Source organism: Sciurus vulgaris, assembly GCF_902686455.1.
Source record: "Sciurus vulgaris genome assembly, chromosome: 1".
NCBI classification, from domain to species: Eukaryota; Metazoa; Chordata; class Mammalia; order Rodentia; family Sciuridae; genus Sciurus; species Sciurus vulgaris.
In genome coordinates this window covers 112697403-112716341 of record NC_136461.1, presented here as the reverse complement: position 1 = coordinate 112716341, position 18939 = coordinate 112697403, and the positions used below count along the sequence as shown (strand labels likewise).

At 37.6% G+C, this 18939-nt stretch overlaps 2 protein-coding genes across 5 annotated transcripts in view; one reads left to right on the top strand and one right to left on the bottom strand.

Annotated features, from left to right (window-relative positions):
- The window catches only part of PSMB4 (proteasome 20S subunit beta 4), a 222733-nt gene that overhangs the window by 194382 nt on the left and 9412 nt on the right, over positions 1 to 18939 (bottom strand). Inside the window, exon 8 of one of the 2 annotated variants that reach the window (XM_079155524.1) lies at positions 7224 to 7235. The exons of the other annotated variant lie outside the window; for it this stretch is intronic. The gene's annotated coding sequence lies outside the window, so the exon portion shown is untranslated. Of the gene's footprint in view, positions 1 to 7223; positions 7236 to 18939 lie in introns of those variants that run through there. 2 annotated transcript variants of the gene reach the window in all.
- The window catches only part of POGZ (pogo transposable element derived with ZNF domain), a 68536-nt gene that overhangs the window by 43661 nt on the left and 5936 nt on the right, over positions 1 to 18939 (top strand). For all 3 annotated transcript variants that reach the window (XM_079155115.1, XM_079155113.1, XM_079155114.1), the window contains 10 exons: positions 791 to 966; positions 2127 to 2235; positions 3461 to 3751; positions 3832 to 4050; positions 7293 to 7399; positions 8297 to 8634; positions 9019 to 9173; positions 15176 to 15276; positions 15808 to 15954; positions 18708 to 18842. In XM_079155115.1, the coding sequence (XP_079011241.1) occupies positions 791 to 966; positions 2127 to 2235; positions 3461 to 3751; positions 3832 to 4050; positions 7293 to 7399; positions 8297 to 8634; positions 9019 to 9173; positions 15176 to 15276; positions 15808 to 15954; positions 18708 to 18842 (1778 nt within the window). The remainder of the gene's footprint in view (positions 1 to 790; positions 967 to 2126; positions 2236 to 3460; positions 3752 to 3831; positions 4051 to 7292; positions 7400 to 8296; positions 8635 to 9018; positions 9174 to 15175; positions 15277 to 15807; positions 15955 to 18707; positions 18843 to 18939) is intronic.

Here is an 18939-nt window from a genome sequence, read left to right as displayed (position 1 = left end):
ATAATTAGCCCAGTTTATTAATAAATATTAATTCATGGATGAATCATTATCTTCTGAAGTCATATCATTTTCAGTTGCTGTGGGTTAGTTTTTGACTTGGTCTTCTTGATCAGTCCTGATGACACCCAGAAAAATAAAGTAGGCAGCATGTCAGTCTTTGTGTTTCCCAAAAGACTTATAAAAGACTGGTTGTTGCCTAGTAGGCATGAGGCTCTAGACTCAACCTCTAATACTGCCAAAATAAATAAACAAAAAAGGACAGTGATTGTTTAGAGTCTGTTGAATTTTTCATATTTGATTGACTAGCAAGAGATGCCATTCCTTAGATTTATGTCTACTTACTGAGTTGATGTTCAAATTCTCTTTTTAAAAGTTTAAAGGAATTAGCTAATAACAAATTACATTCTTACAAAATAGGTTTTGCCCAGTAAAAGTATAGAAAAAGACTTAAAAATTCTTTTGTTCTGTTGATGTGTTGTAGAGAGATTTTGTGGTCACTTAAATCGTAAGTCAGCATAAGAGCCACATACAAGACTTAATGTATCCTTTATCCCTAGTTAAGATGGGTGAGATGTTAGTGAACCACCCAACCTACTTTTTCTGTTAGTTGTAGATTTGGGTGAAGCTTAAGTTTTTGGTGAGTTTGACCACATTAAACCTGAGGTGAGTGGCAGGCAGATATTTTTATATCTCAGACACCATTTCTTATGTAAGATTATAATGTTTCTTAAAAAATGTGGGTTTAAAATTATTTCTAATGTTCTTTTTTTTTCTTCCTTTTACCCTTTAGCTGGCAATCCTTTGGTCCAACAAAGTGGACAACCACTCATTCTGACCCAAAATCCAGCACCAGGTCTGGGCACAATGGTTACTCAACCAGTATTGAGGCCTGTCCAGGTCATGCAGAATGCCAATCATGTGACAAGTTCCCCTGTGGCCTCACAACCAATATTCATCACTACCCAGGTGAGTAGAACTCGAATTCTGTGATTGATAGATGAGAGGAAGACTGTGTGAACCTTTGGGAGTCTGACTTAGGATCTTTAGCATCGTTAGCAATGGCTCTCAGTCTTGTTTTTTGAACTGAATTTCTCATTTACTATTTCTTAATTTGATGTTTACTTTTGAGGAAAGACCAGCATAGCATCATGACTGGGTGATTACTTCAAACCCCTAAAGAGGTCTGTTAATTTATTTGATTTAGGTCTGGGAAGAAATTAGTGGGAAAGCTGTAGGATTAGGCAGCTTTAACTTCTGGCTCTCAAGGCTACTTACCCTTTGTTTGGGGGTTATTTTTCTTCACATGGGTAAGTTAATTGACTTAAAGATTTATACATAAAATTGGTGGTCTTTGAAAGAAAAGGAAAACAACTCTTTGATTTGTAATGTGATTTAATTTGAAAGCCTATTTCAAATTTGTAATCTAAAGGCAAATGCTTCTCTGTGGCTTCTGGAGTAACAAAATTTTATCTTATAAATTTGTCAGAGGTTTGTGGCCTTTAAAGTGGACTTAAGGAACAATTTCTTAGGATTGTATATATGTTGAATCACTCCAGTGAATACTGTTAGTGTTTGTCTTTTTTTTTTTTTTTTTCCTTCCCTTGTATACTTTTAGCAGGTTAGGGGCCAGCTGGTAGATACAGTTTCTGAAGCTAAGTATCTCTTAAGTCAGGTTTTTATTTTGACTCATATGTGCTAATTTTTATTGTCCAGTTTTGATGTGTACACATTTTTTTAGTACCAGAATTGAACTCTGGGGCACTTGACCACTGAACCACATCCCTAGCCCTATTTTGTATTTTATTTAGCAACAGGTCTCACCCAGTTGCTTATTAGCACCTCACTTTTGCTGAGGCTGGCATTGAACTTGCAATCCTCCTATCTCAGCCTCCAAAGCTACTAGGATTACAGGAATACACCACTGTACCTGGCTTCAGTTTTGATATTTTGTCACTCAGAAATTTGTCAAAATTTTCTAAATTTTTCCAACTCAGTTATTTAAAAGTTCTAACTTGAGAGAAAACCATTAGGTAAGAGTGGGAATTCTTTAGATATGGGTCATCCTGAAGTCAATGTTAGTGTTAGTTGGTCTGCTTGTTAAAAGATCATTTTGCTTTTTAATGCAGGGATTTCCTGTAAGGAATGTTCGGCCTGTGCAAAATGCAATGAATCAGGTTGGGATTGTGCTGAACGTACAACAAGGTCAAACAGTTAGACCAATTACTCTAGTCCCAGGTAAGGAAAAATGTCTATCCATTTGAAATAAACTGGCATCCAGAAGGTTTGTCTTTATTATTTACAAATACTCTAGGTCATTTAAAAAGTATACTCAAAAAAATCTTAATGATTTAAGCCCAATTTTTAAAAAAATTGTTTTTAACCTTTGACCAGGGTGGTGTCCTATTTTTCTATAGTTTTTCCCCACCCTTCATGAGGTAGTAAAACTGGGCTTATTTAGTCATTTTTGGTAACTACTGTTTTGGTTGACCAATAAGTTTGTTATCCTAAAAGAATGTTATTAATGCAGACTCCTAAATTCTGTACTCCAGGGTACTTCTGCTCACTTACATGATGGGACTATAAACTTTATTTTACTTTAATTTTATAGTATAGATTTTTAGATGTAAATGAAACAGATGACATATCTTTTAAGGATATTTATCAATGACTAGGTAAAATTTTTTAAAGAATCTTAGGGATGGGTGCGTGTAGCTTAGTGGTACAGTACATGCTTAGCTCCAGGTTCCATTCGCAGCACACATACAAAAAAATGTTTTCCTCCAACTCCCCACATTACTTGTTAAGTTTATAATAATTCAGGCCAAAAAAGAATATTTTAATGTTTGGTTATAAGGGTACTCCTATAACTTGTCTTCCTCATGTGTTTTAGTTTTTTGTTCTTGAAGCCTACTGTGGTTTTTTGGCCATAAGTTTGATCAGTTTACCCTATCACATTCTGGAATTCATTTTTCAATGGAATTATCTACAGTTGTGCCCAGAAACGTTCTCCTTTGGGACATCTTAGTAGAATGGTATAGTCTGTCTGCTATTTGAGTTTATAAAAAAGAATGGAAGATCCTTTTAGAATTTTGAGGAAGGGGAATTCCTTTTTCCAGGATCAAACCTATTAACCTTTAAACACCCAGACTGCCTCCCTCCCTCTCTCATCTAGTACCAAGGTCAAGCTATTTATAGTATTCTTGATATAAAAAAGGTAGTGTGGTTAGGTGATTTGTGAGGAGTTGACGAAAATCTTGGGTTACTTAGAATAATTGTTTTCATCAGGTTGGATACCTATTGATTTCTTGGATTTTAAAATCTGCATACCTCTGATGGTCGCTGAACAGTTTGGGGAAATTATCTTTTCCCATTCTAGCATTTCTGGTAAAGGAAAGAGAATGTATTATAGGTGAGCCCATTGATGAAGACTTGGTACTTTTCTTTGTGTCTCTTTTAAAAGCCCCAGGTACCCAGTTTGTTAAGCCGACAGTTGGAGTCCCACAAGTATTCTCTCAGATGACCCCAGTGAGACCAGGCTCCACAATGCCTGTGAGGCCCACCACCAACACCTTCACCACCGTCATCCCAGCTACTCTCACCATTCGAAGCACCGTCCCACAGTCCCAATCGCAGCAGACCAAGTCCACTCCCAGCACTTCCACCACTCCCACTGCCACGCAGCCAACCTCATTGGGGCAACTAGCTGTTCAGCCTCCAGGCCAGTCCAACCAGACCTCGAATCCCAAGCTAGGTGAGCCTTGAGAAAAGGAGATGGCAGACCAAGATGGGGTGGTGGGCAGAGAACAGATGATTATCACTTGGTCAATGTAGCTCCTTCCTTCCCCTCTCCACCTGCAGTGAGCATTGCCAGCTTTGTCACTGTGAAACGACCTGGGGTTACAGGTGAAAATAGCAATGAAGTAGCCAAATTGGTGAATACCCTCAACACCATCCCTTCCCTAGGCCAGAGTCCTGGGCCATTGGTGGTATCCAACAATAGTTCTGCCCATGGTGCTCAAAGAACCAGCGGACCGGATACTTCAATGAAAGGTACAATAACTTTGAGAGACCTCGAGCAGCCAGTCATTCAAAAACATTGACAAAGTATTTCTTTTATCTGAATTCTGTATTCTGAAAGGAGAAATAAAATAAATTATAGTTGCTATAATTTGTTCTTACAAAAACTTTAAAAGGGATAGCTACTTGTGAATGGTGCAACTAAATCAGCTACAGGGGATTGTGTATAATTGTGTTTTGGGGATTGGTTAGTCAGATTGAATGATCAGAGATGGGTGGGATAATCAAAGATGGCGTCATGGAGAAGATGGATTTTTGAAGAAGGTTTTTTAAATTTGGATTTGTTAGGTTTTCAGATGGGAAGGATATAAGTGTTGGGAGGGTTTTCAATGAATTAGAGCAGGAGTTTGCAAACTTTCTATAAAGGTCAAGTGTAAATATTTTAGCTTTATGCAGTATAGTATCAGTCTTATCTACTGAGTTGTGCTCGTGTGCAGAAGTAGCCACAGATAACATATAAATGAATTAGCATGGCTATGCTCTACTAGTATTGTTTATGGAGTCAAATTTGAATTGTCATATGGCAAAAAGATTAGTTCTTTTGCTTTTATTTTAGACATTTAAATATGTAAAAACCTTTTATAAGTGGTGTTGAGAAATCTGGAATTTTCACTCTTACTTGACACCAAATATAAAAATAAATTCTAGGGGCTGGGGTTGTGGCTCAGTGGTAGAGCGCTTGTCTGGCATGTGTGAAACATTGGGTTTGATTCTTAGCACTGTATCGAAATAAATAAAGGTCCTCTATCGATGGCTAAAAAAATAACTTTAAAGAATAAAAAAGTATATTCTAAATCAAAGACTTAAACATATAAGCTAAAACTATAAAACTCTTAGAAGAAAACATAACAGGCAACTGGGTATGGCAGCCTAAACCCGAAATCCCAGCAGCTCAGGTACCTGAGACAGGAGGATTACAAGTCTGAGGCCAGTCTCAGCAACTTGGCGAGGCTCTAAACAACTTAGGAAGACCCTATCTCAAATAAAAAGGGGTAGGAATGTAGTGGTAAAATGCTCTTAAGAGGATTCAGTCCCCAGTACCAACCCCCCCAAACAAAAAGGTTGGAAACTTCACAATATTGAATTTGACAATTTCTGTTTCTTGGGCATGATACCAAAAGTACAGTCAAGAAAAATAAAAAATAGATGTTGAATTACATCAAATTTTAAAACTTTGTGTATCAAGGAACACAACAGTGAAAAAGCAGCCTTTAGAATGGGAGAAAATATTTGTAAATTATGTATCTATAAAGAGGTTACAGTCAACAGGGTACAGTGGTGCATTCTTGTAATCCCAGTGGCTCAGGAGGCTGAGGCAGAAGGATCACAAGTTGAAAGCTAGCCTTAGCAACTTAGCAAGAACTGTCTCAGAATAAAAAGGGCTGGGTACGTGACTCAGGTTGAGCGCCCCTGGGTTCAATCCCTGGTAACCCCCCCCCCCCCCAAAAAAAAAAAAAAAAAAAGGGTTACTCTCTAGAATACCTAAAGAATTCCTATGACTCAGCAGGCATGGTGACAACACACCTGTAATCCCATCAGGTTGGGAGGCTGAGGCAGGAGGATTGTACATTCACAGACAGCCTCAGCAAAAACAAGGTGCTAAACAACTCAGTGAGACCCTGTCTCTAAATAAAAATACAAAATAGGACTAGGGATACGGCTCACGGATGGAGTTCAATCCCCAGTACCACCCCCCCACCCCACCCCCCGCCAAAAGAAAACTCAACAAGAAAACAACCCAATTAAAAACTGGGTAAGGACTTGAACAAATATTTCTCCATAGAGAATGATAAAGTGAGTGGCCAGTAAACACATGAAAAGGTACTCAGCATCACCAGTGTTTAGGAAAGTACAAATCAAAACCACAATGAACCATTTACCATGACTCATATCTGTAGGTAATATAGCTACTTGGGGGGCTGAAGGAGGGGAATTACAAGTTTGAGGCCAGCCTTAACTTAGTGAGACCTTGACTTAAAAAATAACAAGGGCTGGGGATGTGGCTTAGTAGTTAATTGTCCCTGAGTTCATAACTCAAAGAGTAGGGGAGATACACAAGTCATAGTGAGATACCATCTCATACCTGTTATGATAGTGACTATCAAAAAACAGAAAATAGGGTGTAACTCAGTGGGCAAAGGACTTTTCTAGCATGTGTGAGGCCTGGTTTCAGTCTCCCAGCAATTTAAAAAAAAAAAAAATTGTCAATGTGGAAAAGATGGCATCCTTGTACACTTTTCGCAGCAGTGTAAAACATGCAGCCACTATGATAAATAGTTTAGTGGTTTGTCAAAAAACTTATAAAGTTGTATATGGTGACACATGCCTATAATCTCAGCAACTTAGCAAGACCCTGTCTCAAAATAAAAAAATAAATGTGCTGGGTCTCAGTGGGTAGAGAGCCACTGGGTTTAGTCCCCAGTACCTAAATAAATAAATAAACAAATAAGTAAAATAAAAGTTACCATATTCTTTAGGAATTCCACTTATGGGTACATAAAAGAATTGAAGCAGGGACTAGAAGAGATACTCACACACCCACATTTGTAGCAGTGTTATTCATAATGCAGAACAGGTATAAAACAGTCCAGGTATCCATCAAGTGATGAATGGATAAACAAAATGTGGTATATACATACAATGGTGTACATTATCAGTCTTAAAAAGGAAGTTCTGACATATGGATACAACATGGATAAACCTTGAGGATACTATACTAAGTGAAAGAAATCATTCACAGAAGGACAAATACTGTATGATTTCACTGAGATACCTAGAGTAGCAGATTCGTGGAGACAGAGTGGTTGTTGGTCAGTGATTTTTTTTTTAATGGGTATACAGTATAGTGCAAGTTGAAAAGAGTTCTGGAGATTGTATAACAATTGAAATGTATACTTCAAAATGGTTAAGATAGTAAATATTGTTATATTTTACCACAATTTTAAAAAGAAAAAAAAATTACCTAAACCTCCCCCACAAAAAAAATATATATATAAATTATTCTTAGCTCATAAGCCAAATAGAAACTCTTAGTTGGGTTGGTTTAGCTCTGGGCTGCGTTTTTCCAGCCCCTAGCCTACAATTAGAATGGTAAAATTAATGTACCTCCAACACAGTAATCACTTCATGCTCACTCATCCTTGGATGTACCACTTCAGGGATATAGCCTTTCCAACTGTCATCATATTAATCTCATCAATTCTTCTCACTTCCAGTGTCCTCTTCCATCCCAGTGTTTGACCTCCAGGATGGTGGACGGAAAATATGTCCACGGTGTAATGCTCAATTCCGTGTTACTGAAGCTTTGAGAGGTCACATGTGTGTAAGTGATACTACCTGTAGTAGGGATCCAGCTTAAGTGGCTTACTGCTGCATACCTCTGATTTTGGGACTGTGAAGCAGGGACTTTTAAAAGTTATTTTCTCTTTTGGTCCATTGTAGAGGAGCTTTGTACTTTGGAATGTGATAGGATACATTTAAAGACCTTCCAATAGATCAGAACATATGTGACCTTACTTCCTTACTGTGATAGATTTTGAAACTGCAAAGACAGGTTTAGGTAAGATTTCAAATCCTGTTGGCCTCAGTTCATTTAGTATTAATTGTGATATTGAGTGAATGAGGAGCTATTTGTTACCTGGTTTTCATTTTCTAACCTTTTCATTTTTGGGTATTAATCTAGTTGCAAAGGTTGGAACTTCATCTGCCAGGAAACTTAGAGCCAAATGATCATAGGGAGTAGTTAAGGGATCTAGGAAGGAAGGAGGGAGAAGTATAAAGTATGGTGTCAGGGACTATATGAATAGACATACACTAGAAAAAGAGTGGAACGTGGAAATACTATAGAAAACTGAAGGATGAAAGCGGAATAATAATACCTTACTATTAAACTAGGCATGGTAGCTTGCTCCTGTAGTAGAGAGGCTGAGGCAGGAGGATTGCTTGAGCCCAAGAGGTCAGACTGAACAGTATAGCAAGACCTGTTTCAAGAAAAAGTAATACTTGGGCTGGGGAGATAGCTCAGTCTGTAGTGTTTGCCTTGCAAGCACAAAGCCCTGGGTTTGATCCCCAGCACTGCAAAAAAAAAAAAAAAAAAAAAAGAAAAAGAAAAAGAAAAAGTAATACTTTATTTTGTTATTAGAGAATATTAGTGAAGTTGAGTTAGCATATTGTAGCCATCAGGATAATGAGAATGATCAGATGTCTTCTTTCTTTTTAGTACTGTTGCCCAGAAATGGTTGAATACCAGAAGAAAGGAAAGTCCCTGGATTCAGAACCAAGTGTCCCGTCTGCAGCAAAGCCCCCATCCCCTGAGAAAACAGCTCCTATTACTTCCACACCCTCTTCTACACCTATTCCTGCTCTGTCACCACCTACCAAAGTACCAGAGCCAAATGAGAATGTCAGTGATGCTGTCCAGACCAAGCTCATTATGCTAGTAGATGACTTCTACTATGGACGGGATGGTGGCAAAGTAGCCCAACTCACAAACTTCCCTAAGGTTGCCACATCTTTCCGATGCCCACATTGTACCAAAAGGCTAAAAAACAACATTCGGTAAGTGTTAAAGAACTTTGGAGGTTAACTTACAAAAGAGAAGACTTAATTTGGGGTTGGGGTTTTAACTCAATGACAGTGCATGAACAGGTAGAGAAAGGTCCTATGATGTAATCTTGCTGAGGTTATTAAATTAATAACTAGTACTGTAAAAGGGATGTATTATGGTAATAAAAGTAACTTTGGTAGAGTAAGGGAAACCAGTGCATCTCCTTCCACAGGATACTTTTAGTTTGATGAACCCCTTATCTTTCTGAACTCAGGATTGTCTAGACAGGGGAAGTTGAGGGAGGAAAGCAGATTACATTTGTACATGAGTCTACCATTATATTTCTCACAGGCTATTGGTTTTATTTCTTGTACTTTCCCTGTGCTCTGCTACAGATTCATGAACCATATGAAACACCATGTAGAACTTGATCAGCAGAATGGTGAGGTGGACGGTCATACTATCTGCCAACACTGTTACCGCCAGTTTTCCACTCCCTTCCAGCTCCAGTGCCACTTGGAAAATGTTCATAGTCCCTATGAATCTACTAGTAAGTTTGGAAACTTTTAAACTCTAGGGGTATATCTTGCTATTCACTTGAATTGAACAGCACTAGAGGGAAGCCCATTGTATTTACTTCTCTGTGGGTAACAGTGTAGAGGAAGTACTTTGCATATTTGTAGCTATCTACTAACTTCACTTACCCTCCTACCCTGTTTTTGTTTTTAGACCAGGGATTGAACCCAGGGGTGCTTAACCACTGAGCCACATCCCCAGTCCATTTTTATGTTTTATTTTGAGACAGGGCCTCACTAAGTTGCTGAGGCTGACCTTGAACCTGTGATCCTCCTGCATCAGCCTCCAAAGACACTGGGATTATAGGCATATGCCACCATGCCTGTTTTCTTATAAGCCTGACTTACAATATTTTACCATTAAGAATAGTTTTAGTGAAATACATGGTGAACTGGAATGTTATCTACATTGTACATCTTACAGAAGCGGATATACAAGACTAAACATGAGCTCAGGGAAATTAAGCTGTTTGCTTACAACTATGCACTTGTAGTAAGTTGACCTTTTGAGAATTTGAGCCCCATCTTCAGAATATTTCTAATGTCTTCAAGGAATTTCCAGTTTTGTTGAAAAGACAAAAATTATGTATGTATAGGAAAATATAATAAGACAACCCCATATTATAAGCATGCATTATGATATGAAGGATAGATGAGATAATTCAGAGAAGGAAAACATCTTGTGGCCAAGTTTCACAGAAAGTGGAAGAATTTAGACAGATGGGAATTAGTGAGAGAAGCTTTTGGGTAATTGAAACAGTTTGATTAAAAGCATTAAAACAGATATGTTTATTATCTGAATGCATTTGCTACAAATAAGATTTTGACTAAAAGTGAATTATACAGTAAGGACATCTATGTTATTTAACAGATCTAGGGATAAAGCAGGCTTCAAGTCCAGAAATGAACTGCCTCACTGCTTAACTGTTCTCTTGTCTCTGGCTCATATGGTGGCTGTGTTAGTCTCAGGTACTACATCCAGACACAGACTTATGACAAAGAAGAAACTACATCTTCCTCTGTCTTCCTGTTTTTTTATGAGTAGGAATTGTTTTTCCTTTATATCCCCTTGGATGTAATTGGGCCACAGGCCTATTCCTAAACAGTTTTTAGCAAGATAAATTAGATCATCATGAAATGACATTGTAAATAGAAATATAATTTAACCTGTATACATAATTGTGATTCTTTTTAGTAGTCATTTAAAATAAAGTTTTTAAAAAGGTAAAGGTAATTTTAATGGTACAGTTTAACTTAGTATTTCCAAAAATATAATCATTTTAACATATAATCACAATTAAAACTTAGTATTGAAGAATTCTTTTTTTCCTTTAAAATACAGGAATTTTTGAAATACAGGTATCAATTTGAGTTTATCACATTTCAAGTGTTCACTAGTTACATGTTGCTTGTGGCTTCCATATTGAACAGTGGAACTTTTAGGACTAATCATTTGGCAGTGGATGGATACTGGAATTAAAATCATTTGTGACACTATAGTCTGATGCCAGGGGATAACCAAAATTACTACCCAAAATTCTTCACTGTCAGTAAGTGGTGTGAAGCAAGAATAACTCATTCACACCTCCCAGTGAAAACACCTACTGTGTGTGTGGGTGTGTATGTGTGGTGTTGCCAGGATTAAACCTAGGGCTTTGTGGATGCTAGGCCTGTACTCTGCTACTAAGCTATATCTCCAACCTCCTGACTCATTTTTAGAATCTGTTGGGTAGGTTTTTGTCATTCCATTTATATATGAATTCTCTATGGGAAAGAAAAGTTTTTCCTCATTGAAAAGAAACAGTGCAGACTCTTTCTTGATATTTTTCTCTTGGCTTCCTATTTGTGTTATCTCTGACTTTATTTTTGAGTCTCTTATGATTTAAGATTTGTACTGACTAAAAACAAAATTATTAGCAAGTAGTGCACACCTGTATTCCCAGCAGTTTGGGAGGCTGAGGCAGAAGGATCACAAGTTCAAGGTCAGCCTCAGCAACTTAGTAAGATCCTATCTCAAAATAAAAAGAGAGGATATAGTTCAGTGGCAGAGCACCCATGGGTTTAATCTTGAGTACCACCAATGAAAACAAAAAAAAAACTTGTAACCTAAACAGATAATACCTTTTCATAGCATCTATCAGATTTGTTTGTTTGTTGTGGTACTGGGAATTGAACCCAGGGATATTCTACCACTGAGCTATATCTCTTGCCATTTTTATTTTTTATTTTGAGAAAAACTTCCAGTTAGCAATAATCCCACCTCAGATAAACTTCATTGACTAAAATACTGCCACTGCACAAGGTTTTTGTTTTGTTTTGTTTTGTTTGATACAGGCTTTCCCTAAATTGCCTAGGCTGACCTCCAACTTGCAGTCTTCCTGCCTCAGCCTTCCAAGCAGTTGGGATTACACGCAGGACTTTAAGGAATCTGTGTGGCTCTTGAGTTCTTTCACAGTTTGCATTATAGTGTTATTTCATGGTTGTGTGTGTTTGGTGTTGGGCATTGAACACAGGGCCTTGTGCAAAGCACTCTACCACTGAGCTATATCCCCAGGCCATAGTTTTTTAATTTATATCTAATATAGAGATCTTAACCTGCTTGGTTGTTGGATATTCTGTGAACCCCTTGAAATATATGCACACTTTGGGTGTCTGTGCATTCTTCAGGGGAGGGGTTACATAGCTTTTACTGATCTCAGAGGGATTCAGAACTCAAAACCATTTAGGGCTAATCTTGATCTTTATGTCTGTTTTCTTTACTGGCTAACCTAAGTTGCATTCCCCCCCACCCAAAGATTCTAACATTAGTCTTCCTGGCATCATTACTCCTATCTCTTAGCGTCCATCAAAGGCAGCTTAGGTTAGTCTTCTAATCTTTTGAAAAAAATTTGTTGGTGGCGAAAGAAAAAGAATAGTTTAATGAGGAAGTGGTTACCATGAACCATGTCAGGTATCAAAGGAAGGCATCTGTGTGGATAAAGACTCATAAGGGAGAATTTATTGATAAACTCACAGATTACATGGAATCAAGGTGGGGTTGCAGAAGCTTAGAGAGGCACAGGGGAGCCAGATGTAGTTGGACATACCTGTAATCCCAGCTACTCGGAAGGCTTGGGCAGGAGGATAACAAATTCAAGGCCAGCCTCAGCTTCTGTTTTTTGGTATTGGGGATTGAACCCAGGGGTGCTTAACCACTGAGCCACATCCCCAGCCTTTTTTTGTATTTTATTTAGAGACAGGGTCTCACTAAGTTGCTCAGGACCTTGCTAAATTGCCGAGGCTGGCTTTGAATTCTTCCTGCCTCAGCCTCTGGAACTGCTGGGATTACAGGCGTGTTTCACTACACCCAGCTCAGCCCGAGCATCTCGGAACCCAGGGGTAAAGCATCCCTGGTTCAGTCCCCAGTACCCACCCAATCCCACCCCCAATAAAGAAGGGCATAAAGGCATAATGGATCTATTCTTCCATAATTTATAGAAGGAAGCAATGCCTGTCTACTTCTCAATGTAGGAGACTGTGATAGGTGTTGAGAGGCGAGGCTCATGGTGCTAGGAGGGATAGTGCTAGTGTAGCCATTAGGAAAATCAATTCATTTTCATTTATTTTAGGATTGACCTAGGGTCCCTTACCACTGACCCCCATTCCCAGTCCTTTTTTATTATGAGACAGGGTCTTGCTAAGTTGCTGAGGCTGCCCTGAAATGTGAGATCCTCCTACCTTGGCCTCCTGAGTTACTGGGATTACAGGCATGCCACTGTTCCCAGCCATTTTCATTCTTGAATCTTTCCCACGTTAGGTTACTGAAGATCTGTTAAATCCCCTTATGTCTTAAGTTCTGGTCTCCCTTATCTCACTTGTTTTCTTTGTGTGAATAATACACAGAAATCTTAGCAAAGTGCTTATACTTTAGAAATTTCATTAATTTAGTTTTTATTATTGATGTGTGATAACTGTGACAATAGACCTAATGTATAGGTTGTTGGAACAGCCTTCAGAATTGAATGAGATTGCCCAGGGACAACATAGAATAAGAATGGCCTGGGCAGAAAGTTGGAAAGCCCCAATGTATAAAGGTGTTCTACAGGGGGAGAAAAAAATTACAGGAGATAAGCAAATTAGAGTTAGGAGACAATGTAATATATGTTGATTCTTCTAATTAATTTTCCCAAACATGTCCCGAACTTCACACCTGTATGTCTTTCCTTTTGTTTCTCTAGGCTCCTCTGTTTCACAGACCCCCCCACTCCCCCATTCTTAAAAGATCTAAATGCTTACATGTCTTACCACTTTTTTCTTAAGGCAGAATTTCTTACTTATCTCTGTCCTTATGGCAACGAATAAATCTCTAGGAGTAGTTTGAAATAGATTGCAGTTGCCTTTAAGAATAAACACAAAATATGAACCTCCTTAGAAAAATAGACATTCTTCAATTATTTCAAATAATTTCAGAGACTATCTGGGTCCCTGGAGCCTTATGTTGTGGACCCCAGATTAAGAACCCCTGATTTTTGTTTGTTTTACTTAGAATTATTTCAGTATCACTCATTTTTAGGGGTGGAACAGTCCAGAAACTGTTTTAAAGCTAAAGTCTACAGTTTCCATGTTTGTAAAAACTTAAAAAATAATTCTGGTGAAAATAAGAAAAACACAAAATGGGCCTTCTGGCCATATGTATAGTTCAAAATAAAAACAGTTAATTTTTTTTGTCAAAAATTTAGAATCACATCCTCATAAAATTGACCAAAAGGCCTATTTATTTCTTCCTTTTTATTTGTTTGTTTGAGATAGGGTCTCAACTAAGTTGCTTACGGCCCTGCTAAGTTGCTGAGGCTGGCCTCAAAAAGCAAATTCTTATTTTGTACTTAGGTGTTCAATAGATGTTTGTTGAATTATTCGTAAGAGTTAATTGTCCTAAAGCCAAGTAAAGTCACATAGTATTTTAAAATAATTCATTTGTCCATGATAATAACTTTGTATTGATTGGAGAGAGAGTCCTATGGGTTTCTGTCAGTTTTTGTCTGTAATAACAGATGGCAATTCCTAGATATATTTTGAAATATTGGTAACAGAAAATGGGAGTCCAAGATGGTACTTGACTTTTTAGTTAGAAAGAGACGAGACAGTGAGAGGAGGGAAAACAGGAGGATGCTGAATTAAGTTAGAGTTGAAGGTAGGCAATTTAAAATGTAAATAGCTCAGAATCTAAAATGGAGCTTTGGTAAGAAGTCTGAGCTAGAGACATAGGTTAGTTGTTACCAGTAACACAAATGTTAAGACAGAACCATTTTTAAAAATTTTTTCCTGTTTTTACTTTTTTCCTTTTTAAAAATTTGTTCGTTTTAGATATGCATGACAATAGAGTACGTTTTGACATATTATACATACATGGAGTCTATCTTATTCTAATTTGGATCCCATTCTTGTGGTTGTACATGATGTGGAGATTCACTGCCGTGTATTCACACTTTAACATTGGAAAGTTGTATCAGATTCATTTCACTGTTTTCCTTATTCCTGTCCCCCTCCCTGCTCTTCATTGCCCTTTGTCTAATTCAGTGAACTTCTATTTTTCCCAACATTTGGTTTTTTAGGATTGGCTTAAGACAGAACCATTTTTTTGTTGTTGTTGCTATTCTTTTCTTTTCTTTTTTAAATTATTCTTTTTAGTTATACATGACAGTAGAATATATTTTGACATATCATACCTACATGGAGTATAACGTACATTCTTGTGGTTGTACCTGATATTGAGTTTCACTGGTTGTATATTCATGTATAGAAGAGTTTTGTCTGAATCATTTTACTGTTTTTCCTCCTCCCTTCCCCCGAGACAGAACCATTTTAAAGAAAGAATAGAAGGAAGCTATGGTTTACTGATGGTTAAAGATATAGGGGTCAGAGAAAAGATAATGAGGATTTTGGACTGATTTTCTGGTGGATTTATTGATTGTTTTTTGTTTGTTTATTTGTTTTACAGCCAAGTGCAAGATCTGTGAATGGGCATTTGAAAGTGAGCCACTATTTCTCCAGCATATGAAGGATACACATAAGCCTGGAGAGATGCCTTATGTTTGTCAGGTACTGCCTTTTTCTCCAGGGCATTTTAACCATTTTGCTCTCGGGTTGAACACAAAGAATTCACTGATGAATATTGCTGAATACCTGCAGCATACATTCAGTTCCCTGCACTGAAGAAGTATAGAATAATAACTTTCTTTTTTCAGGAAAGAACAGAATTGTGCAGAAGAAAAACAAAAGAACATAATGACAGGTGTAATACTTACCCAGCTAGAGAACATGTGCATGTACTAAAAGAATGTCCTGAACTTGCCTCTTAGAGATGGACAGAGAAAGCTTTATTCCTTAATTGTAAAATATAATGTAGAATATGGATTATTCTCAGACTTCCTTGTCCTCCTTTAATTTTATCTTCAGTCCCAAATAAATTTATCTCATAGATCTGTTTGCATTAAAAATTCAGAAAAATAATTTCTACATAAATAGAAAAACATTTTTTCTCCCATATTTAAAAAATTTTGCTGCCATCTTTTTTAAGGCCACAGTTGTTCACTTTACTCTTAGCCTTATTTTCCCTCTTATGTGATTCAGGTGTGTCAATATCGTTCCTCACTCTACTCTGAGGTAGATGTCCATTTTCGGATGATCCACGAGGATACACGGCATCTGCTCTGCCCTTATTGCCTGAAAGTCTTCAAAAATGGCAATGCATTCCAACAGCATTACATGAGGCACCAGGTACCAGGCACCCTGCAATTCCTTTATTTTCACTTGTTTCATTCGTGGATACTGGGGCCAGGGTTGAGCTAGGAAGATAATTTTGGTAGTAAAGATAATAATACATGTGTTTATAAAAAATTGTGGAATTTGAGTTCATGTACTAGGATAGGTGGTAGAGATTCAGTAGTAAGCAAAACAAACAGTGAAGTATAGAGTGGTATTCAAGACCTGAGGGATGAATTAGAATGAGCCTGACAGAATAGGACAGAAGAACATGTACCTGAGACACAGAGAAAGACCATGGTGGTTTAGGAAATTGAGAGATGTTCATTGTAGATTGTAGAGTTACAATATGGTGGATAGGAAGTTAGAGACATATGGAGGGGGGACCTTATAAACCATGAATAGGAATTACTGAGAAGACATTAAAGGGGTATTAGCACTGGAGTGATATGTTCAGAATTACTTTAGTTAAGATTTTACACTGACTGCCTTGAGGAGAATAAATTCAAGGAGACCAGAGTTAGAGATACTAGTCAGAAGTCTTTTGCAGTAGTTTAGGTGAGAAATGATAGTGGCAGTTGACTTTTGAAATGAATAAAAAGGATAAAGTTGAAATATGTGACATTTATGATTTAGAGATAAATTAGGTGAAAGTAGCAAGAAAATAGTTAAGTATAGTGCTTAGCCACAGGCATGGTGGTGCACACCTGTAATCCCAACTGCTCCAGAGACTGAGGCAGGAGTATCACAATTTCACTGCCAGCCTCAGGAATTTAGCAAGGCCTCAAGCAACTTAGTAAGACTCTGTCTCAAAATTTAAAATAAAACAGGCTGGGGATGTGGCTCGGTGGTTGAATGCCCCTGGGTTCTTTACAGAGATGCAAACAATGGAGAAAGTAAATTTGGGGAAGAAGATTATGAGTTTGAATATTCTGAGTTATTGCCTATGGACATCAAGTATATTGGATAATAGCTCTGAAGTGTGGGAGAAACATTTGAGTTGTTGAAAAGATATTTGTGGATCATTTTTATGTAAATTCAGTAGATTTTAAACTTTCAAGTATTGTTAGCTCTCCAGCTCCGTGGGGAATAAGGTAAAGGCTTAGGATCCTTGAAGTCTCTATCCACAGAGCCAGTGCCATAATTAAAATGGGAAAATCAGAAGAGTGTTGGTGTCGAAGAAGCTGAAGAGAATGAAGTGCTTTGAAAAGGGTGTAATCAAAATGACACATGTTGCAAGAAGGTGTCAAGCAAGATAGAAACTTAAAGGTAGACTTTTAGCAGCATTGGCAAGAGCCATTTTGTTGGTGGATAGGATGGAAGTCAGATTTTTAGCAGGAGCAATAAAAGAAGGAAGGAAATACACAACTTACTTAAAGAAGTTTGTTTATGAAGGGGGAACAGAGAGTAGCAGATCAGGGGCAAGGAGTTGTAGCAGGGAAGAATTTTGTGTTGTTGATTTTGTTGTATTTTATTTATAAGGTGGAATAGATAAGACCTTGTTTTAAAATGCTACAAGAAAGGAGCCATGCTAAGTAACTTAGTGCGATCCTGTCTCAAAATAAAAAGGGCTGGGCATATAGTTCAGTGATAAAGCATCCCTAAATTCAGTTCCCAGTATCAAAAAAGACAAGAAAGGAGCCATAAGGAAGAGCAAAAGATACCTAAGAAATAATACAGAATTGAGAACAAAATCTGTACATGTGTGCGTAGTGTTCACAGATACGTGCACACAGACATGCACATGCTGTCATTTTTTAAAAAAAACTTTTTGTAATTGCAGATGCATAGAATGCCTTCATTTTATTTGTTTATTTTTATGTGGTACTAAGGATTGAACCCAGAGCCTCACACATACTAGGCAAGTGCTCTGCTGCTGAGCTACAACCCCAGCCACATGCTGTCATTTGTAAGCACCTCTCTTCTCTCACGCTTCTCTTTTGCACAGTAGTGACTGCTAATAATCCACTACAAATGTATTTCCAAACAGGGGCATGAAAATTGTCACTTGTAACTCAGTATGATGTTGCATTTCTTTGCTATCCAAGCAAAGAAAATCATAGACATGAGTTCTAGTTTTGAAGGACCTCAGTACCAGGCAGACTCAGTCTTCAAGAGGTCTCACAAAGGAGTTATATCAGTATATATTGATGTGTTGAGAGGAAAATCAGCAAGATATAGACAAGTATTGTCATTTGTGTTAATAAGTAAATAAAGGAAAATGGTGATTAGACTTGAATGTTTGTCAAATAGCTATATGCATAGACTGTCCATGAAAAGATACTCAGGAAACTAGTAACATGCAGTTGCTATGGAAAGGGACTAAAGTCAGGTAAAATACAACCACATAACATGCAAAAGTACAAGAATAAATACAGTCTTTATTTGTTTTCTTCTTTACTATGTACATTTTATTTTCTTTAAAACAATCAAAAGACTGTTCAGGATTAGGTAGCACTGTGTGCAATGTAAAAAAAGAGTAAGGGCAAGTAAAGCTTTAACTGGTCTAAACTGTTACAAGTGAGAAAGGGATGATTTGAGGACCTACTTGTTCTGGTCTTGACTCCCATCTTCCTTTGGGAGTGTGAGAGGTGACGATTCTCAGTGGTAGGTTTTCTTCATGTTGTGTATTTATTTCTTAATTAAATTATCAACATTAAAGTGGGAAGAGTGTTGGTTGGCATTGATCTATCTTCTCAGAAGAGAAAATTCATTGGGAACGTGTAAGAGATTCTTGTCTATCTCTTATTCCTCCTCTACCCCTTTAGAAAAGAAATGTTTATCATTGCAACAAATGCCGTCTTCAGTTCCTCTTTGCCAAGGACAAAATTGAACACAAGCTTCAGCACCATAAAACCTTCCGTAAACCCAAGCAACTGGAAGGCTTGAAACCAGGCACCAAGGTAAAACATTTGCCAGTTTCTTTTACAGACTCAGGGAGAGTAGGAATAGAGATTTTCAGTATTCTGAGGTTCACCGTGGTTGGTATCTAATTGTTCC